Raw genomic sequence first — 23470 nt, 5'->3', positions numbered from 1 at the left:
GTACTGCGAATTCCAAGTGAATGTTTGTCATCCCTACAGCATTGGTATTAAATTTTATTAAGAATCTGATTCCATAATTTTGCAACCAAATGCATGTAAAAGACAGTCTTATTGTGATAATGGTCATGCTAGAAAGCAGAGTGTGATTTTCTTTGTTGTTACACTTTGGGAAGAGTTCCTTTTAACGGAATACTATTAGTCGGGATATGAAACATTGATGTTTCGCAAACTTCTGTTAAGAGTATTTAAATGTATTGAAAAATCTGTTGCTTGGACATAGTTTCTGATTTAGACAAAATATTTCTCAGGTTGGTTGAAGATTTTATCAGAGTTTTTTCCCCTTTGTACTAAAAATGCACATAGATGATTTCAGAAATCTAAGTTTCTACTGACCTTGAACACTACTGTACAAACTGGCTTTCTTAAGGCCTACAGATGGCAAAATATTTTTTTGGGGGGGATGTAATTGCATAATTAAAACTTCTGGTCAATTGAGGTACTTTTACCTGGGAACAGATCATCTTTCACTAAGAAATAACAGAAAACCATCTTTGCTGTAGTGCAGACCTACCAAAAGAAAAGTTTTCAACTTTGTATTAGATACACATAGCTTTCAAGTAAGAATAATACACTGAATAATAATGTAGGCTGTTCCTTTCTCATGTAAAATAATGGACGAGTAGATATTTCTTAATTTTTTTTTACTAAGTTGAGAGTTAAGTCCAAACAGGTACTGGATGCTGTTAATTTGTATATTGATAGAATTAATACATTAACCCCCCTTAAGAAAGTGAAAAAAGGGACACGGTGGCTCAGTGGGTTAGGACGCTGAGCTTGTCGATCAGAAGGTCGGCAGTTTGGCGGGTCGAATCCAGAGTACCGCATAACAGAGTGAGCGCCTGTTACTTTTCCCAGCTTCTGCCAACCTAGCAGTTCAAAAGCACGTAAAAATGCAAGTAGAAAAATAGGGACCACTACGGTGGGAAGGTAACAGCGTTCCGTGCGCCTTTGGCGTCTAGTCATGCTGGCCACATGACCACGGAGACATCCTAGGACAAGCGCTGGCTCTTCGGCTTTGAAACGGAGATGAGCACCGGCCCTTAGAGTCGGAAACAACTAGCACGCATGTGGGGGAACCTTTAAGAAAGTGAATAATTTAACTGATATTAAAGTGATGTTTTGAAATTAATTACAATTCAGGATTACCTCTTAAAATTTCCCCTGCACGTATTTCTTGTTAATAAATTTGTTACATAGATATATTACTCGATAACTGTATTGAATAATTTAAACCTTGAATAAAGCACAGGTGTTTATTAATGTTAAGGAATTAACTTGCTGGTAAAAAATCTTGGGTTTTTTTGTTACTTGAACTGACTTTCCGGGTTCTAAACAAGTTAAATATTATTTTAAATAGGAGAAATTGTATCAAGATAATTAAACACCTACATATCTAGACATCACTTATATTCTGTATTTATAAATACTGTATTTATAAAATAAATTCTGTATTTATAAAAAAACATTAGATGGAGGGCTCAACCTTGTATTTAGATCGAGTTTCAATTTGTTTGCAAAATAAAATTTTCTGTCTGCTGCCTGGCATGTAAGCATGCACATATGTAAGCTTCTAACGTGACTTAAGCACTTGTACAACGCTTAGCCTTTGCTACAGTACAAGCTGCCTGTCATACTGCTTGAATATTTAAGATCAGAATCATTTTGCCCCTAATTTTCTTGTAATACTGATCAATCCTGTTATGTGGCACAAAATTAATTTTTTTCTAAATATTTTGGGTAAAATAATAGATTCTTCCAAGTGTTGATACAATTAACTAGCATTCCTTTTTAAGATTATGTTGTGTTCAGCTGGAATAAATTAAAAATGTGTACTGAGACTAGGAAACAAACCCATTTTTTTACTAATTCTTTGAACAAGGCGACAGAAAGGAGTGCCAGATAAATATGTTGATAATTTAAATATATTTGGACATTAGCTGCAAACCTGTAACAAAAATCAGACATCAGAGCTAAGTGTGTGATATTGTTGAAATGATACCTATTCAATCATGTCTAACTTTTGGCAATTCTATGGGCCAGATATCTACCTCTTCTAATCTTGCACTACTTTTGAGTTATTCTGTCCTCTGGTGTCAGCTTTCATAGTATCCAGCCACTGTGTTCTGGTTTCCTTTTACCGCTAAATTGTTGAAGTATGTCAAACTAATTGGAAGGATACCCATCTCTGCCATCGTTAAAAAGAAATCTGGGTTTATTTATCATTTTACTATGTTCCAGTTAAATCAGAATCCAAATGCAACATTTTGTAATGTGTTGTTTGGAAAGAAAAAAAAAGTTGTAAAACATAATTAAAACTGAGTGAAACTGGATGTAGATAATCCCATGAGTGAACAGTAAAACTATTGTTTATTTGGGAAGAAAAAGTAAAATTCTGTTTTAATTTGTACGTTTAGTATGCCCAGTACTATTACTGTTATTAAATATTTAAGTCTTATTTTTTTTAAAAAAATGCAAGTAGTCCTCAACTTATGATCATTTGTTTAACTACAGTTTGAACTTATGATGGCCTTGGAAAAAGTTACTTGATGACCATCCTTGAAGTTACAAACCACCACCCATGGTCATGTGATTGTAATTTGGGCACCTGGCAACTATTTTGCATTTATTACAGTTGCAACATCTTGTGATCACATGATTGGGATTGCTACTTTCCCAAGTGACTTTGACAAGCTAAGTAAATTGGGGTAACCAGATTTTCTTAATGACTGATTTACTTAAAAGACTATGTTTGTAAGATCAGGTCTAGCCATGTAATAACTCGCTTAATGATCACATTCACTTATTGACTGAAATTGCACTCATAAATTGAAGACTATCTGTATTATTTGACTGAGATACTAAACCATTTAGTCTTTTTAATCAATTTTACAACCACTGCAACAAAAAAATGATAGAATTTGGAATGCAGCGAGTACCCTTATTAAAATTAATGGGAAGCCAAGCTAATATGTATGCCTAAGATTCTAAAGCTTTAACTGTTCATTTTAATTTTTCCAAGAGTCATACAATAACTATCTTTCTGTGCATGATGAGTCTAGTAGGAAAAAAAAAGTCCTGCACCCCCCCCAAACAAACACTGAATACTTATTTGATACATTCACATGGCCAAAGTATTTTACAGTCCTGAAACATTTTGCAAAAGCATGTAACAGCTAAGAAATAGTTAAGTATTTACCATACAAGAATAATAAATTCTTATGGATCATAACTGCATCTTGATAAATTATAATTTTCATGTATGTACACTTATATCAGAATTTGACAATAGCTCCAAAAAATACAGGTAAAACAAGTACCAGTCCATTACACTAAATAAACTTCCTGATTATTTTAGAAGGCTGCCAGAGGAATAAAAATCTTGCTTTTAGCTGGTTACATAATTGTTCTTTGGAATATAGATACCCTAGCTTTGAAAAATACAAAGTTTAGCAAGACAAGTATATGCTAGCTGCTATACCCCAAAGGTCCTTTTTCAGGAGGCATCTGGACTTTTCTCCATAGACAGCTAGCAGGTATAGTTTTAAATACATCTTGTCTGCCACTCACATCTTTTTGCCTCCACAGTTTGTAATGTCTTTTTTAAGGCATACCACACGTGGGCACTTTATGATTGAAGCAGTATTTCATAAATGAATCCACTAGCTTGGTAACTATCAGCATGGTGCTTGCCGGAAAAAATGGTGAAGAAAGTTCTTCTAACAATAGTTGTGCATGTTTGTTCAGATGCTCAAATCCTTGGAAAATAAGGGCTAGATGATTTCGTGATGCTCCTTGATGCAGTTACAAAACTCTAGCAATATATTTTAGCCTGGTGGAGTCTTTTGTGTTGTTTTGACTATCAATGAGAACGAGAGAAGTCCGCTGATGATTCTCTATTATTTCTATCACACTGTCAAAGTGCTGGATTGGGAAAAAAATAGTTTATTTAACACAAATGGGTCAACAATCAGAATTTAAATCTCTTTTCCACTCAAATAGCTCTAAACAACATAATTCTGTTTGAGAAGTCAACATTAATATGTTCTAATTTCAGTACTTTCTAGCACTTTAGTACATGTGAATTGTTCCCAATGAAGAGTAGAAGTAGAGTAAGCTAAACTGCAAGTAGTACGTCTCTTAAAGCTAGCCTCATTTGTTTAGACAAAATTCTATTACTATAAATGGCTTTATTTTGTCATTACCAAAATGGAATGGTAAAATAGTTTTAATGTCAGCATCCTAAAGTAACTTAAGTACACCTTTTTAACATAATTGAGCCCATACGCTAACTAATGAGGCATGTAGGGGTTTCTCCTCTCTTGTGAAATAGTGGAACATGGAACATATAGGTGCTAATCCATATAGGACTGTTACAGGTAACCTTGGCAGAAGATAATAGGGAAAGTAAGCACCTTGTTCAACAGTTTTATAACATTTTTCTATACATAAGCACTAATCAAAAAGCTCCAATATGCATACAATTTAATTCTCCCATATGATTCTTACATTCTCTTGACCTCTACTCATTGTTTTGTGCGAGAGTGAAGTTAATGCAATCCATAGAATCAAATTTAGTAATTACTGGAATTTGATTTCAGTATGGGCACTTTAAGTGCAAGAAATATGGATTAATCCAAAGTAAATATTTTATTCCAAAACCAGGATAAGAGTTTTTTTGACTATAATTGTAATTTTCAGATTAACACTCAATGATCAACATTAATAAAATGTGAAAAATTACTATTCAAAAACTGTTTAAAGAACAACAGATGAATTTATGTAATGCATATGGTTTTAAGGGCAAGATCTGTACTGTTTTTATCCTTTTGGATAAAGGCAATCTTCCAAAATAGTATCCCAGGTTGGTTAAAACTTTAGTCCCAATACATTTTGGAAATTACCACAGATTAGCAAAGGTCATGGTAAGAGCTTGATAAGAAAACAGTTGTTCAAAATAGAAAAAGACAACTATATTTTGTTACAAAGTCCTACTATTTAAAGCATGCAACCATAATTTGAAGTTTTAGGGGGTTTTTTTTAAATTAAGTCATGATTTATTTCCCTACCAGAAACTTCCCCCTTTAGAACTGAATAACATCCCTTTGTATAGGGATGGGGCTGACTAAATTCTGCTCCCTTTAAGATTATCTACCACTAAAAGCTCCTAGTAAGAAATCTTTAATAAAAAACCAGAGAGGTTCATAGTTAAAGAGGATGACAAACTACATTCACATCTTAATTAGACTCCCTTGAGCTAAAATCTCTACCTATAAAGAAGCTACTGTTCATTTTTATGATCAACCTACAGATCAACATATTTCTAAGCAGTGTAACCAAATTTCCATGCATGTATTTAGAATAAAAATCCAAAATAAATCACCCACCTCCTCACCAGTCTTTTCTCTACCCAAAGCGTATTGCCTTTCAGATTCAATAAATCGGATTGGAATGTTATATACTCTTTTGTTATAAAATACAACTAGCGTATATGGTTGCTTAGAATCTTGTCCAGAACTCTTCCTTACTAAGAAAGACCCATCCTGAAAAAAAGAGTGGAAAGCATGAATTTCAAGGAATAACCAGAAGAAATAGTTCAATTTTCTTAATCCTTTTTTTGTTTCTGATATCTTAATTGATAAAAAGGAAATCCCTCCAGTATTGGGCTGGAGTCTTTGGCTTTTACAATCCCACAGCCTACTGCTTGTGTCCACAAAAGATCCATGTATCTTTGTAGATCTACATAGAGAATTATCTAGGAATATAAACTGTATTCATTCTGCACTGATTTCAGGGTTTCTACTCTTAACAAAACTTTTTTCTACCTGGGAGAAGAAACAATTCCTTACATTAGAGCTTTAGATCAAGAAACAGTTTTCAGAGTAAAGCAGAGGTTTCAACATTTTCTTGATTCACAGTGGCCTTTTTTACTTTACTTTTTTATGGAGCCCTTAGGTCTAAAGAATTACCTAATATTAAGTAGGTAACTAGTCCAAATTTAAACTATTCCAGTGTCCCTGTGAATTTGTTCTAGCAACCTAGATGCTAGGATAACTTCTGTCGACCCCAGTTTTATAATTACTAAAACAATCCAGTTTACAACAATCATCTGCCTGTTCCTGAAAGGATATGTAGTCCCAAATATTTTATTGTGCAGCCTACCAATTTAATTGCATTCCTATTCTCTATTTAACTTAGCATGTCACCTCCTTTAGTCTACCATTTCTTTCCTCTGTACACTTAGCTGAATCTTACCCAACTATGCTTTTCTGGTGAAATACTAATATTTCAGTGAATTTTTGCCATAATTAACACTCCTTGTCATGATTAACAAGTGGATAAAGCTGTTTTTTAATATTCAGAAATAAAAGCCTGGTGAATTCAAATTATATTGTACGAAGAAAATGGAATGCGTTATCTTTCTGCCTGTTCGATAATGCTTCTTTTTTCAGATTCTGTCCTATACCTCTGAAGAATTGTTAGGAGCTATAAGATCAAGAAAATACTTTTTACCTTGTTTGATTTGTATAATGCATCCTCGGCTATTTTTCGATCACTAGAAGCCATGTACCATGGTTGACCAAGAACACCAGCATCCTGTAAAGAAAAAGAGGCATTTCTATCTATGTATCCCTAAAACCAAAGATTTCCTATGCTTCTGTTTGTAATAAAAAAAATAAAGTTTAATAAATTGTACATTAATCAGGAAGTGTTTCACAGGATGTGAATAATTTTATGAATGATGTGGAGATATGTAAGATTTGTATAGATTTAATCACAAAATCTGTAATGTAAATGGGTGATTTTTATAAACAATCTTTTGACAGAAAAATATTGAAATGAGTAGTTATTATTAATTTATGAAGAACTTGTGAATTATCCAAAGGATAGCTCATTAGATTTTGATCAAAATTTAGTGACATCTAGTCCCTTCCCACTTATTTAAAAAAGCCTTATATCAGAATTATACCTGTTCTGCTGTTGTAGAACCACCTTGAGAGCTATTACTTCGAGGGTGTATGGTGTGGTTTGCAGGTTCTGGAGACCCTGAGAAATAGAATATTATTTGTAGGCTACCATGAATATAGTTGCTATCTATGTAGATTACAAATGAAAGAGCCAGCGATGCAACATTGTCATCCTACTCTTTAGCTTATTCGCTTTCCATTGCTTAGGATGGGTTATTTCCTTCTAGATCAGTGACAAGGACCAAATAAGGAAAATTTTGAAGGTCATGGCAATAATTACCAGCAAGATTTCTACCCTGATCAAAATGAATTAACTGGACACCAATTGTAAATTAAATCAAATTTAAGAATACTTACTTGACAAGATCGGTGGCTTCTGAGGTAATGGCCTAGAAGGTTGGGGTTGGAGATTAAAAATAAAAAAAAATGGCATTAGATATCATACTGCATTTGCCCAGAATTCGGTGATGTAGGAGAAAAATATTAAAGTATCTAACATTTATTGTAAAGGTCTCATGATTTGTAAAAGCTCCTTACCTGCTGACTGTTAGGAAGATCTATTTAGGGTTCACATAATTTGCTTGTTTGGTTTAACTTAAGTATGTGCATTCAGTAACAAAGCGATTGGAAAGATGCTTTAAATCTGGTGCAGGCATGCTTGCTATATTTTGGTGATTCCTTAAAGAAATTATGCTTTTTTGTTGACTTGCATTGTATTTGTGGTGTCCTAGGAAATACGTGTTTGCATTTGTATGCCAAGCGGGCACAGTGGCTCAGTGGGTAAAGACACTGAGCTTGTCAGCTGGAAAACTGACAGCCCGGGTTCAAGAACCAAGTGCTGCATGACGGGGATGTGGTCCTGTTACGTGCCCCAGTTCCTGCCCACCTAACAGTTCAAAAGCAAGCAAATGTGAGTAGATAAATGGGTACCACTTTGGTGGGAAGGAAACAGCATTCTGTGAGCCTTGGTGTAGTCATGCTGACCATATGACCACGGAAATGTCTTTGGACGATGCTGGCTCTCTTGGCTAAGAAACAGAGATGAGCACTGCCTTCTACAGTCAAATATGATTGAATAGGGGAAACCTTTTCCTTTAGCTTTATTTGTATGCCATTCATTAAAGAGGCATTAACATAGGTCCTTTTCCACTTTTTATTCCTAATTTTAGCAGATAGTGTAAACCCAATGTATGTTGGCTTAAACAATATTTTGCTTGGTTGATGACCCCAGTCTGAATTATCCAAAGGGATTTGAAGCTGCTCTACTCTTTAACAATGTTTGATAATAAAGACTAACAGCACGTATGGTTGTGATGTTATGATATTTCCATCTTCCTGGCACTTTGTAACTGATGATTTCATAGAAGAAACAAATTGTGATACTTTAAAAGGTAAAGGTAAAGGTTCCCCCGCACCTGCGTGCTAGTCATTTCTGACTCTAGGGGCTGGTGCTCATCTCCATTTCAAAGCCGAAGAGCCAGTGCTTGTCCGAGAACGTCTCTGTGGTCATGTGGCCGGCATGACTAGACGCCAAAGGCGCACGGAATGCTGTTACCTTCCCACCGTAGTGGTCCCTATTTTTCTACTTGCATTTTTACGTGCTTTCGAACTGCTAGGTTGGCAGAAGCTGGGACAAGTAACAGGTGCTCACTCTGTTACGCGGCACTCAGGATTCGATCTGCCAAACTGCCGACCTTCTGCTTGACAAGCTCAGCGTCCTAACCCACTGAGCCACCACGTCCCTTTTGTGATACTTTACATGAGGCATAAAAGCCTAAATAACCAAGTTCCATTTTTGATTGCAACTATACTTTTCCGATAAAGCTGAATTTGTCATTAATGTTATCTAAAAGCAATATGGAAGACTTAGTGCCACATACAATTGCATCTCCTCTTATCCACTTTTATATTCTTTTTGAGCCTCCACACTTTAGAGTTAGAACCTCAAAATCAGGGTCTGTAATAATAAAGCTGTTTTAAAAGCAAATGACAGATATTTACTTTTGAATGCTAGAAGGGATGGGTGGAAGAGGCATGTCGTGACTGGAACCCCGGCGGCGTTCAGCAGGTATAGGTTTATCTGTATTTGAAAAAGGATAGAGAAGTCGATTAGTTAGCTTCACAAATGAGTCCAGCTTTGGTGGAACTAACAACTAACTTGAACTACAGCAAAGATTCTAGGCTCAGATGCTGATCTTGCACTTGCTGACATAAAAGGTCAACAGTTGTTGCTGATTCAATCTATCCTCTACTTACTAAATATCTCCCTATATAAATAATACATGTACATTGATCATAGGATTCCCCTGAAAAAGCAGGGCTATAAAATTATACCAAATTTAAGTAAGCCACAGACACCTCTGGATTAAGATACTATGCAAACTTTGCCTATACTTGCTATAGGATCAAGGGCGAGTTACTTAAAAAAAACACCAACCTATTTCTGTTCAATGTGTAGATAATGATCTGATCATACATTATAGTTAGCCATACTATCTAAGTACAGTCAACTGAATAAATCATAATTGGCTGGATTATGTGTGAATCCATAATATCACTTGGCCTGCGAAATAAAGACTGGTAAACCAATTTTAGTAGACTTATCTGAGCTGTACCTTAACTTACATTCTGTTCATTAATTGTTAGAACAAAAGTACATGTGTTATCTTTAGAAAACAACCATGCATACACAAAGACTGCAATCTTATTTAAACAGACATTTAGTGTTTCGCAAGGACCGCAGTTCACCAAAAACTGGACTGTGATACACTAACAGGTTGGGAGTACAAATCCCACAATCCTTGCTCTCTGGGGCTAACAGAAGTTTGCCTAAGACTTATGTCTATTCTTAAATTAATTGTTAATTGTTAATTGATTAATCTAGCCTCCTTTTCTATACCGTAAAGATGGGAATGAATTAATTCCAGGCAATATATAGGTAGTCCTCAGCTTACAAAAGTTCATTTAGTGACTGTTTGAAGTTACATCACTGAAAAAAGTGACTTATGACCGTTTTTCACACAGCCATTATAGCATCCCCATGGTCAGATGATCAGAATTCAGACACTTTGGCAACTGATTCATATTTATGATGGTTGCAGTGTCCTAGGGTCGTGTGATCACCTTCTGCAACCTTTTGTCAAGCAAAGTCAATGGGGAATCCAGATTCACTTAACAACTGTGTTACTAATTTAACAACTGCAGTGATTCACTTGACAACCAAGGCAAGAAAGATCATAACATGGGGCAAAACTCACAACAAATGTCTCACTTAACAACAGAAATTTTTGCCTCAGTTATAGTCCTAAGTTGAGGAACAGATGGAAATTATACCTACTGGCCTAGGGTGAAAATGTTTTCTCTGTTCTTAAATTGAGAACATGAGGCTAGTCCTCTGGATCAGGTCCAGGTTTGTCTAGCTGGCAAATGAAGCCATAAATACGGTCTTCTGCCCTTATTATTGGAATTAATATTAATACTGATTTGTAGAAAGACTTATTTAGCTATTTTAGCCAATGCAGTACTTGCAACATCTCTCCACACTCTTAATATACCTGTCTTTCAACTCACTGCTTGTCTCTATTATTTATTGGAAAAGCAAGTTATTGGTAAGGTAATTCATATGTTCTACCACTGCTACAATATTACTCTCCATAGGAAAAGTGGCAATCACCAGGAAAAATTAAAAGTTTTGAAAAAGGAAAAAAAAAGCAATTTACCTTCAGCAATATTTAAGTGGTCTCTATCTGGTAAGCTTGGTTTCTACAATACAGAATTAAAGCAAACAAACGTAAATGAATTTTACTTACGGTATACACTTTTTTCCCTCAGACTTCTGATCAACGGAAAGAATGTCTGATGCAACATATCACAATATTAAGCATTTCCAATAACAGAATTCATTGTAATCCTCTTAGTGTAATATATATTTATTGTTTGACTACTAATGGAGATAGAAGAACCAAATACAGGGTACAAGAATAAGTGAGCATAAATTGCTGTTGCATTCTGCAGTATTGCTGGGTACTTGCTCTTCTGCAGAAGCAGTTAGTTTTACAGATAAACTCTTGTATTTATTAATGGGATAATGAAGATGATGATGTGGTAGGCAATCATATTGAAAAATTAGAATAGCCTTTCTCAATCATCCCTATGTAGCACAGTCAGTATCCAGTTGAGCAACTGAAATGCAAACCATCCAGAGAGCACAGGGCTGGTTTAAAATACTATTTAATTTTGTGGAGCGAAGGAATGTACAAGTCATTGGAATTGTTCATTTGGTTTGAAATGTTGACTCATTTTCATGTGAAACATTCTGATTTGTATTTTAAAGCTTAAGATTCAATTTTAAGCTGTTGCTCTAAATCAATTTGATTTAACTACACAAAAGGGGTGGGGCTTCATTCAGGGCTGCTATTCTGACTGTTTGGATCACCCCCTTGATTTCCCTGACAAAAGTAATTGAATTGTCAAATCAGTTTTAAAATTTGACTTTTTCTTGAATAAATTCAATCTGTATATTTTATGTAATCATCTTTGAATCACAATTGGAAATTAAAACTCCGCACAGCTCGAGTAGGCTAAGGCATTTAGAATTATTGTTTTTGCTTTGTATTCTTGACAATAAATGTTACTGAGTCTTATGTTCACTCTAGCAAATTATACCCTGGGCACTAGGCAATTGTCTTATTAGCCATTGCATATTCATTAGGTTAGTAGTGGAATCCATTCTGAATCATAATGTATGTCTTTCAAAACAGAATATAAATAGAAAACAATTTAAGTTAAATGGTGATTGCCAGTATCAAGGTTATAATTGATTTGCCAATATGAATACAAGCTAAATATACTGGAAAAGCCTTTTGTCCTGGTTACAGAAAAAAAATGTCAAAATTCTTATTAAGATAATACTTTTAACTGGCCAACACAAGGATATAAATGTGCAAGCTTAAGAACTCTACACTAGATAGTGTAGTAACAAAAAATGCTCCAATTAGGTTAGTATATTTAACAATATGTAATCCTGAATATGAATCACAGAAATGGGAGGTCAACCATTGGAAACAAGTATTACAACCAGTGTTTGCTTCTTCTTCCCAACACCTATTGGGATGGTTCTGCTGCAGTTGATCCAGGTTTATACTAACTGACATCGATTAACAGGCATCGCTGGAGTCTGCTCCCAGATTTCATCTGAAACTTTGGCTAAAATAGAACTGTGCCATTGCTTGCCCATTCTTTTTGCTCTGTCTAATTTCTTATCTACTTTGTTTCAAGTTGACAATGACTATTAAAAGTAATGCTTTTATATAGATTTTGGGTACATTATGACACCTTTGCTATGTCTGCTCATTTCCTATGCTTGAATCAGTGTTTATCACATGAAAATCTCCTATGATTCAGCATAGCAATTTTGCCAGAGACTACGTCTTAATATTTTATATACAGTTGAAAATTGTCAAAATTTGTAATGATTGATGTACAGTATTTCCAATAATACAAAAAAATTAAAGGCATAATATGATCAATTTAATTCAACAGAATGCAAAATGTTACACACACACACACACACACACACACACACACACACACACACACGGATGCATATACATAGTCCATATAAACAGATACATAGATTGAACAAGGTGTTGATAGAATTAATTAATTATTTTGGGTTGCTTTTCGAATTACTCTTCAGTGTGACGATGTTAAATACAAAAACTCACCAGCGGTACTGCAGGATTCATTAGCTTTTTTCTACAGAAAAACAAAGTACGGATGCAGGAGCATTATTAAATTTCCATTTGCTTTGCAGTCTTCTTCCTAATTATCCCACTTATGAGCACTGAAGTTTGGATGCCTATATTTCTTTATGCAAGTCCTTTTTTTCCTGCACTCTAAGTGGAAGTCTGCCATACTGCCTCCATACTGATACGATGCATGACAAAGTGAAGCTAGACAGCTCTGACAATCACACAATTTACAAACATAGTGTGTATCATTCTCACTGGTGCAATTTGTAGGGAAAGCATTAGGCTTGGATTCAAAGGTCCTTCAGGTAGTCCTTGACTTAAAACCAGTCATTTAGCAATTACAACAGCACTGGAAAAAAGTGACTTACAACTGGTCCTCATGTTTATGATTGCTGCAGCATCCCCATGGTTATGTGATCAAAATCTGGGGTCTTGGCAACCTGCATATATTTCACGTGTCCCAAGGTCAGTACCGGTGATTGCCATTTATGATCTTCCCAGCTGGCTTCCAATGAAGCAAAGCCAATAGGGGAAGCCAGATTTGCTTATGACTGCATGATTCATTTTATAACCCTAGTGATTAGTTTAACCACAATGGCAAAAAAAAAGGTGGTAAAACCTGTAAAATTATGTAAGTCAAGGACTGCCTGTACAGTACATAGCACCATAGGAGCCATAGTGGCACAGTGGTTAGAATGCAGTATTGCAAGCTAACTTTGCTCACTGCCAGGAGTTCGATCCTGACCATCTCAAGGCTGACTCAGCGATCCATCCTTCTGAGGTTGGCAAAATGAGGACCCAGATTGTTGGGGGCAATATGCTGACTCTGTAAACCGCTTAGAGAGGGCTGTAAAACACTGTCAAGTGGTATATAAGTCTAAGTGCTATTGCTATTGCTCTTTACATTTCTGGATCTCTCCAAACCATTTTCAAGTAGATTCTGTCTGTCACTGTCTTTCCTTCTGGCAACCACAGAATCCTGAGAAGCAAAGAATGCGAGTGTCCCTTTCTTCAAGCAAGTAGTAGTCTACAAAGGTCAACTGGGTTGCTATCAGAGCAATAATGGTAGTTCCCAGACTAAGAAAAGACCCCTTGCCTCTGTTTACACAGAAAAGGAATGACATGTCTGGCTAGCTAACTCCATCCCAGGGTTTGCCTGTTCTCCAAATAAGCCCAGCTGTTTTGGAATTTGAGCAATGCTTCTATTAGGCTGCCCACCTACCAAAGGATGACATAGTACAGTGAGGTGGCCCTGATATCAAATCAGTCCGAATGGCAGAAGTCAAGGAGTCCACAGATTCGTACCAGAAAGGACTGGGATTATTGATATTAAAAAAAATTAGACATGAAGAAACTTGAACTAAGCCCAGCTGGAAAGGGGTGAACAAATGCCAAAAATGGGTCAAAAAAGTCAAGATGGCAGCTGTGGCCATGTGATTAAAGCCCTATCCCTTTTTTTAATGTACATCACAGACTTTCCACACTGCTTTCTCAGGAGTGTTTAAAATATACAAAACGTTTGTTTACATCTATCCAATCTATCAGAGCAGTTAAGCACTTCAATAACATTGTGTATAAAATGATTACAATCCATAATATTGCTTCTGGTAAACAGTGCATTTAAGGATTACAAAAACTGGAACAGTTTCTATAGCGAAAAGGAATGATTTTTTAAGACTTACGTGATCCTGGGAAATGGAGATGGAACATTAACAGAAGGAATTTTAAATTCTGCAGCACCATTGCTGCTATTATCTAAAAATCCAAACACAGTAGTTAGTTCAGTGCATCGGTTGGTTAACAAAATGTTAAGTTTCTAAAGTTTAGACTACTGCTACTACTGCTTTGAGTATAAAAAAGCCACAGAAAATCAGAACTGTGCAAATCCACTAACCAGGAATGAATCTCTTTTTTCCTAGGATTTGCACAGTCCAGTTCAAAACACCTAAAACATTCAAACTTAACTCTCAAAGTTATTAAAGCATCTTGAAAAGGTAACATACAATAAAATTTCGATTTTATAGACAAAATTTTGATTTTATAGAGAAGCTGTGTCTATTAAAGCCAAATGTCAATTAAATTCCAGTTTATATAAATTGCACAAACATTGTCTAGTGAAGCAGTTCAAATGCAATTTTTAATTGTTGTATCAAAAGTCCACTAAATGGCGGCTCATAAAATCAAAGTTTCCCATTACCATCATACAGCATTTACTGGAAACAATTGGTGGATTATCAATACACAGTTACAATTATGGATAAAAAAATACAGAAACTTTCACACATTTCATATTATTTTGTCTTCTACAATGGCCCCATTGCAGTACTTTAGCATTATCATTCCCTTAATATGGTAGGGAGAGGCAGAGGGAGAAAATGATTTGTCTAAGGCAGTGTTTCTCAACTTTGGCAACTTGAAGATATATGGACTTCAACACCCAAACTTCCTGGGAGTTGAAATCTACACATCTTCAAGTTACCAAGGCTGAGAAACACCGATATAAGGTTATATTTGTGGAAAAGGTAAAATTCAAAGCAAAGATTCCACAATTGATATATTCTTATAGCATATGCTACATTAACCCAGCTTTTGAAGCTAACATGGAACTATGGTTCCCCTGATGTTGTTGAGTACAATTTTCATACGGTCATCTCTAACTGCTGATCATGTTCATCAGGGTAGCTGAGAATTGTAGTTCAATAACATCAGATGGCCACAGGTTCCCCATCTGTTAAAAAATGTTATAGTAAAAATGGAAAGCTCAAACAATTCTTAGAAAACCCAGGAAAGATCTGTCATCAAAATCAAGGTGCTTTGATAGACAGATGCAACGGCTTTGCTCCTGCACATTCACACATGAAACACATGAAATGATAAAGTCAACATGAAACACTGCTATTTGGAAGCAGCTTCTGTGCTTCTGGTCATCTTAAGAAGTCCCTGCACATTTGGCTTAAGGCAGAATATTCTTACTTCCATCAGTTTGCGCTCCAAGGACCTCTGGATCCTGAAATTAAAATAGTTTTCAGATTATTTAACAGTTCTGGGCAAACTGTAATCCAGGAATTGTGATAACATGTGTTGCAAAGGTACATATTTATTTTTATTATATGACTAAATGAAGATGTCATCATCAAAAGCAAAACGTATAAACAAACATCAATAAACAGCAGCATCGATATTTATTTATTTGTATCCTGATTTTATTATTTTTACAAATAATTCAAGGTGGCAAACATATCTGGACCAAAAATTGTGGAGCCCAATGTGCTTAGCACAGGATGCAATGATGGTGAACATATCCCAAACACCTTCCTCCTCCGATTTTCCCCACAACAACAACCTTATTAAGGTGAGTTGGGCTGAGACTTACAGGGCCCACAGGTACCCAGCTGCCTTTCATGGCTAAGGCAGGACTGGAACTCATGATCTCCCGGTTTTTAGCCTGGTGCCTTAACCTAGACTAAACTGGCCTCATATTAAAATTAGAACTTTTGTAATGTTGAGGTAGTGAATTGACCCAACTGGTCAGCACAACACTTTCAGAAATGCTTGCACATTTATGGACTTTTTGCCATGAGCAAGTTGTGTGACTTAGCCCCATTTTTCATAATCCTTCCATGCCTTTGGAATCGATTTGATTACAAATTTGTAGCTTCCCAGTGAGTTCCATTAATTAGTCTTCCCTTGCCAAACTTGTTTCTTTCATTTTAATGCTATGAGAAGCTTCTGCTGGCTCCTCATTATGATTCATTAGCTCCTTTGCTGCCCTGGATAGAGTCAACACATTACTCATCAGTTTTTCAACTACCCTGGAATATTCCTTCTCAGTCTATGAAGCTCAAGACAGGGAATCCTCTGAAATGTCTGATTCTAAGGTGGGTGGGAAATTCTGGGAACTGAAGTCCGCTCATCTTAAGACTGTCAAGGTTGGGAAACCTTCTGATATACCTTCAGTGAGATATGATGAAAAGACCCATAGCATTAATCCGCAGGAAGATAAAATCAGGAGCCAATAAAATTCTTAATTGAACTACTCTATATACTGTTGTAGGCAGGGCTTTTTTTCTCATAGAACTCTCAGAACGGAGTTCCAGCACCTTTTTTGGATGGAACCTTGTAGGGTAGGCAAGGCAGGTTGTATGACATGTGTGAGTTCCGGCACCTTTTTCTTTTACAAAAAATGCACTGGTTGTAGGGAATGATACTTTTCAGAGTTTTTGACCTGAATTTAAAGAGCATTGCCCTCTGGGTAATAGCTTTACCTTCTACAGAGAAAACAATGGTTAGCTTGAAAAACATTTGTTTTGTGAAGCACTGTGTTCGAATGGCACCAAAATAAAAAGCCCAATAATCAGCTTGGCCATACTGCCATCCAGTCCCTATTTCAGAAACTTTTAAAACAGGATCTCTGGTTTCTGTTTAACCCAGCATAAACACTGTAATGGCTTTGTGAAAATCATGGTTTTTTGTAGGTCTGAATTCCAGTTTCTATAAACCCTAAATGGCAGCCATTCCAGATCTGGACATAGGACATACTGTAAGAGTCTGAGGAAGATGGCGATTAAGAAATATGAAGTATAAATAAATACAAATAAATAAGACTCTGATAAAGAAGGTTTGTATGCATATATCTAGGCATGGGCAAGAGGGGGGTCTTTAATTATCTTGGAGTTTGGGCTGAATGTGTCATGGCTCCAAATATCTGTGGAACTTCACTGCTTCTATGTTATTTATTTATTAAGCAAATTTATATGGCTACCCAACTCACACAGAGGCGACTCTGGATGGCTTACAATATTAAAACTCCACAACATAAAAATCATACTACTTGCCCATCGGCCGTGGCCACACAATCAAATCAGCCACTTGATCATCTCCATCTCCATTCATGGTGTCCAGGCCTGCTGGCAAACCACATTTTCAAAGCCTTTCGGAAAAGGGGAGATTGTGTTCCAGAGAGAGGAGGCCATCACCGAGAAGGCCTTTTTTCATGATCCTACCAGGTATGCATTTCTACCATATTGGACCTGCAAAATACCCTGCCTTCCTGTCCTGATGGGCTAAGTGGATGTAATGGGGGAGAGGTGGCCCTTCAAACAGCCTGACCCCAAACCATGTAGGGCTTTAAAGGTGATAACCAGGACCTCGAAATGTACCAAGAAATAGATTGGCAGCCAGTACAGCTCCTGCAAAACTGGTGTTATATGCTTATGCAAAATTGTGTGGACAGTTGCATTCTGAAACAACTGAAGCTTCTGGATATTTTTCAAGGGCAGACCCATCTAGCATGCATTACAATAGTCCAGACTGTTCATATTGTATTATGAACTTGGATGTGAAATACTTACAGCTTTCGGTGAAGGACGGTGCCTTGGAAGTGGTAAAATGTTTCTGGAAAACACAGATGATGTTTTAGGCTTTATTTTTCTCCTCTAAATAAAACTGCAATTATCTGTTTTAATGATCTAATGCAGACATGTCAAACTCGCAACGTCACATGACGTCGAGTGACGTATTGGAGTGTTTTCCTCATTGCCGGCAATGGGGTGGACACAGTTTCCTTGTGACGCATCCAGCCCATGGGCCAGCAGTTTGACATCCCTGATCTAATGGTTTTAGGGGTATTATCCCAGTGGGAACTGAGCTGAGTTACCTAAAAAGCAGATATAATTTTGACTCCTTACAGTAAATGTGGCAGTGTCTTATGGTCAATTATTTATTTAGGTTGGCTTCATGGGTTCTAATCTTTTTTTTAAATGTCCTATATGTTCTTGAATGAGACCCAATTTAAACTTTAGGTACATGTGTGGGTGTATAAATGTTTGACTCTTCCTAGTCAAAGTGGAACACTATTCACAAAACATTAAATGCCCAATGTGAATTATATTCCTTAGCAACTTATAGAAACTTTTTTTAAATTGAAAACAAACCTGTCTGATTTCAATGCATCTGGTGTGAATGATTCTTTAGGTATTTTGCGTTCATGAGAATGTCCTCCAGATGGTCTCAAAGCTGGCTTGGGAGGAAGTGGCTTGGCTATCCTTATGGACAAAATATACAAACAGGCTTTTCACACAGGATGACTACATTTCAAGTCATATTCCCCAGAGATGTTCTGTGTAGGTGGAGAAGTGGCAGAGCCGGGGGCGGAGTTGAAAGAGGAATCAGCCTAGAGCAGGGCTTTTCAACCAGTGGTACGGGTACCACTGGTGGTACATTGGCACCTGGCAGGTGGTACGTGACCATCCTAGAAAAGTGGTAGCAGAGGAGGGGAATGAGCCGAACCGGTGGCAGGACCGCACAAGCCTGAGCGAGAGATGGCTGGAGCTGCAGGGCTGTCAGCGCTCAGTGGAAGCGCCAGGATCAATTTTTCTTTGGGGCTGTCAGGGCTCAGCGGAAGCACCAGGATCAGTGCCAGGCTCCAGCTGAGCCAAGAAGAAGCGCCAATCAGCTGGAATGTTTTAGCATCTCCAGGGTCTTGTGATTTACATTCAGATGCTTGGCAACTGATTCATATTTATGATGGTCATAGTGTCCCAGGGTCATGTGAAGTGACCAAAACCTGCTGCAACCACCCAGCAGAGGGGCGGGGGGGAAATAAAAACCAAACACCAACACCCCCCACTGCCAATCCTCAACAGAAATGCTCACAACAATGAAAACCTCGGACAGGAGGAAGAGCGCCGCTGGGCGAGCAGGCAGGTGTCTTGCTCGGCTGTGGCTTGGGGGGCACTTTTTCAGTGCTATTGTAACTTCGAACAGTCACTAAGCGAACTGTTGTAAGTTGAGGACTACCTATACTTCAACACTTTTTTCCTTTTTTGACACATTGCTAGGCGACTGGTGGTACTTGGATGTTGCCATATCCTAAAAGTGGTACAATGGGTAAAAAGGTTGAAAAGCCCTGGCCTAGAGCAGGGGTATCAAACTGCCGGTCCACAGGCCGGATGCGTCACAGGGAAGCTGTACTCACCCCAGCTCTGGCAAGGGGAAAAAGGTCACCATATGTCACAACACGTATCAACGCGATACGTCGTGACACCCCCTGGCCTAGAGTTGCTACATAGCCACAAACGGTCTAAGTCCAACCCCTCTTGAATTTTGTTAACCCTTATCTAGTGCCAAAATAGTGCTAACCAATAGTTAACTAGATTAATGTGAGGTGCGAAAGACCAAGGCCAGACATTAAGTTCCAATTAAAGTAATGTATTGCTCATGCCTATGCACAGGATATTAGTCAACTAACAGTTAGCAATATTCTGGTGCTTTATATGGGTTAACGGAATTCAAGAGGGGTTGTACTTAGTCCATTTGTGCCCACATAGTGACTCCACGCTGATTCCTCTTTTGACTCCACTCTTTCTCCGACATTCTAACTCCGCCTCATACAGTTCTCCAAATATCAGTTGCTGGGGGATCATGTAGAATTAAAGTACATTTTTTCAGTGTGCAGCTTATTAGTCATATATTTAATATAATATGCACAGTGTGTAGACTGAGACATAGAAGCAGCACATGGAAAAAGCTGGGCTCATCATATTCAAATTCTAGCATAAATTGTCTTATGCCTGACCTCACATCAGCTATTTTGCGATACATCATTGTACTAAAATTCCACTGTGTCATAAAATTACAATTATCTACGTTACATTAAGACTTTTTAAGGAGAAAATAAACTGGGAAATAACCTCTACTATGTAGCAACATTTACTTATAATTTCAGTGAGTAGTAAGTTACCTGGGTAATGGAGGTGATGACTTCTGTTGGAGAAAATGAATTAGATTAATATTCACAAATTGCATTAAGTTTTTAATTTTCTTAAGGAACATTTCCCCTAAAATGTCAGTTCTTGTCAATTTGTAGGAGATGCTGTGACAACTACTTCATATACCTTGAGATATAATGTCCCTTCTGTAGTGAATTTCAAAAGCAGGTCAAATAAACACGTCAAAATTGCTGATCCAAGCCTTTGTTACTATTATTTTACTCTAGAAAACTAATAAGCATTGTTAACATATTTTTCTTTTAATTATTATTGCAAAATATGTAAGATTTAAACACATCTTTCCTTAGAAATGGATCTCATTGGTGCCATTTTGGGAAAAGAGTTGAAAACTGTGTTTTGTGTTCTTGAACACTACCTATAAAATGCAATTTTGAACATATGTGATATATATCTATATCTATCTATCTATCTATCTATCTATCTATCTATCTATCTATCTATCTATCTATCTATCTTAAATGCTTGTTAACTATTTAGATTACCTTGCTAGGCCCCAAACATGGGACAAATCTTTATTTCCTGTTTCAGCCTAACCGAAGGCCATCAACAGGCAGTAGTCACAACAGTGACAGCTCATATTTGTGTAATTTTTTTAGATTGCTAACAAAGAATTAAAGGTATATATATATACTATACCTTTAAAGTATATATACTATGTATATATATATATATATATATATATATATATATATATATATATATATATATATATATATATATATATATATATATATACTTTTAAAGTATATATACTATGTGTGTGTGTGTGTAGCATCTTACCTCTTCCTCAGGGATTTCATATACATCTGCAGACAAAAGGATAAAAACAGAAATAAGCCATTTTTGTGCAAAACTAGGCACATGAATGACACAAAGATTTCATTTTTAGATTAACAGTGAAATCCTTTATATAAAGTATCCAGGTTTTCTGGTGATTTTATATAATATGTAGATATGCTTTGCCTATACCTTCTTCCAGTTAGGTTTTTTGATTTCCCAGTCTAACCCTAGATTTCCAAATTCTGACTAGATGCTGGGGCACTGAAAGAACACCCCAGAAGAAGACAAGGGCCAATCACTTTTGCAACGGTACCAAGAAAATGTCTTTAATGCAGTCACCAGGAGTTGACTTAAAGGAATTGCTAGGAATTAAAATATTTTCACATCCAGTGAAAATAATTTCTGAATAAACAGAAGAACTGCGGCCTTAAGAGATGGCTTTGAAGGAAATATTAGATACTTGCAGCTCATGCTAAAAATATAATTAACATGAAATGAAGCCTTCGGCTATATCTCTGTATCATTTCACTAAAGGCAGGATATCATGCATGAGCCTTATGCTTCTTTTCAAATCCTGCATTCAGCAGCCTCTGAAGGGGAAAAGGCCCAAACCAGAAAAGATTGTTGCCCCAACAATGTGATTGAAATCCTGCCCCTTTGTACATATGTATGGCAAAAGGGGAGGGGCTTTGTAGCCTGGTGCCTTATATAGAGCAAATTTCCGGAGTTATGGGGAAGCATTCTTAAAAAAATATAACTCATTTCCCTTTGGAATCCTACTTTCCTTTAAGGGAATGTAACCAATTTGGTTGCCTAGAATTAAAACTAAATTTATTTCACAACCCAGTAATTGCATCTTTGCATGATTTTTGGGAAGATAAACGCAAAATTGTCATACCTAGTGTGGAAGGTGATAGTACAGAACAGGGAGGCTTGGTCGATCTGTTCACCACAGGTGCTAAAAATGATCAAAGCAAAGTATTAGAGATCTCTGAGAAAGACAAAATCCAGAAACACAGTTGAGCCCCCCCCCCGATCAATTACCTAAGGTTTTACTTTTTCTCATTTCATTGAAAATTCAGGTTGCTTTTTCAAAAGGATGAGTAATATACACGTTTTTCTAATTTCAGTGGCCATTTGCACGTACCTCTTCCCAATATATAAGGACACAGCTGGAAAAAATCCAGCTGTGCAGACACAGAAATGTGACCCCTTTCTGCAGTTCCTGAAAACAACTGTACTTATATGATCTCAGGTACAGATGCATCTGTTTTGAAGGAGGTGCTATGAATTTCTCCTTGTGTTCCTCTGAAGCATTGTAAACCCTAGCAGGGGTAGGCAACCTTGGCTCTTTTATGACTCGTGGACTTCAACTCCCAGAATTCCTAAGCCAGCTGTGCTGGCTCAGGAATTCTGAGAGTTGAAGTCCACGAGTCATAAAAGAGCCAAGGTTGCCTACCCCTGCCCTAGAGCAAATTTGGCAACTTTAAGATCTGTGAACCTTAACTCCCAGAATTCCTCACCAGCATGGGGAATTCTGGGATTTGAAGTCCACACATCTTAAAGTTGCCAAGTTTGAAAAAGACTATCCTAGAGCATAATATATTATATTCAGTACAATGAAAGTAGCATGTCTGGCAAGCCCCAACAAGTTTCTTTTATAAAGCTGCCAAGAATTTAATTCTCACTGTTTTTATTTCTCATAGAAGCTATTTTTTTTTAACTTGGCTCTAATTCTTTACCCAGTCTTCCCTTTTCCCTTTTAAAGTCCTTATCTTCTCATAAGAAAAGGAAAAACGTGATTTGAATACAAAACTCTGATAACAGGTTTTATTTAATATACTTCACATATTTCAGTCAATGCCTTAGTCACATCCCTGGCTTTCTGAAGTTGCAAAGAAAATCATCCAAACCTTACGTTTTACAGGTTGTGAAGTGCCTTCTTCTGTGGGTTCTATATAATTATCTTCATCATCATCATCATCAACTGGTACAACATAATCTGCCTAAAAGAAAATGCAGCGATGATTTAATATTGGTGTGTTTAACATAAGGCAAACAAATGCATTTCTCTCCACGTTCGGTAGAGCTTTATGCGTGCCATAATGTTTCAACTTTAAAA

At 36.7% G+C, this 23470-nt stretch overlaps 1 protein-coding gene across 2 annotated transcripts in view; it reads right to left on the bottom strand.

Moving 5' to 3' along the window:
• Positions 1 to 1067: 1067 nt before the first annotated feature.
• The window catches only part of BLNK (B cell linker), a 70496-nt gene continuing 48093 nt past the window's right edge, over positions 1068 to 23470 (bottom strand). For both annotated transcript variants that reach the window (XM_083364598.1, XM_083364599.1), the window contains 16 exons: positions 23267 to 23354; positions 22247 to 22306; positions 21349 to 21374; positions 20520 to 20542; positions 18712 to 18822; positions 18130 to 18172; positions 15752 to 15785; positions 14461 to 14533; positions 12752 to 12782; positions 10745 to 10787; positions 9027 to 9105; positions 7383 to 7414; positions 7028 to 7104; positions 6571 to 6654; positions 5445 to 5600; positions 1068 to 3981 (listed from right to left, as the gene is read on the bottom strand). In XM_083364598.1, the coding sequence (XP_083220724.1) occupies positions 3862 to 3981; positions 5445 to 5600; positions 6571 to 6654; positions 7028 to 7104; positions 7383 to 7414; positions 9027 to 9105; positions 10745 to 10787; positions 12752 to 12782; positions 14461 to 14533; positions 15752 to 15785; positions 18130 to 18172; positions 18712 to 18822; positions 20520 to 20542; positions 21349 to 21374; positions 22247 to 22306; positions 23267 to 23354 (1080 nt within the window). In that variant the 3' untranslated portion in view covers positions 1068 to 3861. The remainder of the gene's footprint in view (positions 3982 to 5444; positions 5601 to 6570; positions 6655 to 7027; positions 7105 to 7382; positions 7415 to 9026; positions 9106 to 10744; positions 10788 to 12751; positions 12783 to 14460; positions 14534 to 15751; positions 15786 to 18129; positions 18173 to 18711; positions 18823 to 20519; positions 20543 to 21348; positions 21375 to 22246; positions 22307 to 23266; positions 23355 to 23470) is intronic.

This window comes from Vipera ursinii (assembly GCF_947247035.1).
Source record: "Vipera ursinii genome assembly, chromosome: 5".
Classification (NCBI taxonomy): domain Eukaryota; kingdom Metazoa; phylum Chordata; class Lepidosauria; order Squamata; family Viperidae; genus Vipera; species Vipera ursinii.
The sequence above is the reverse complement of the archived record's forward strand: the minus strand, read 5'-3'. Positions and strand labels throughout refer to the sequence as shown.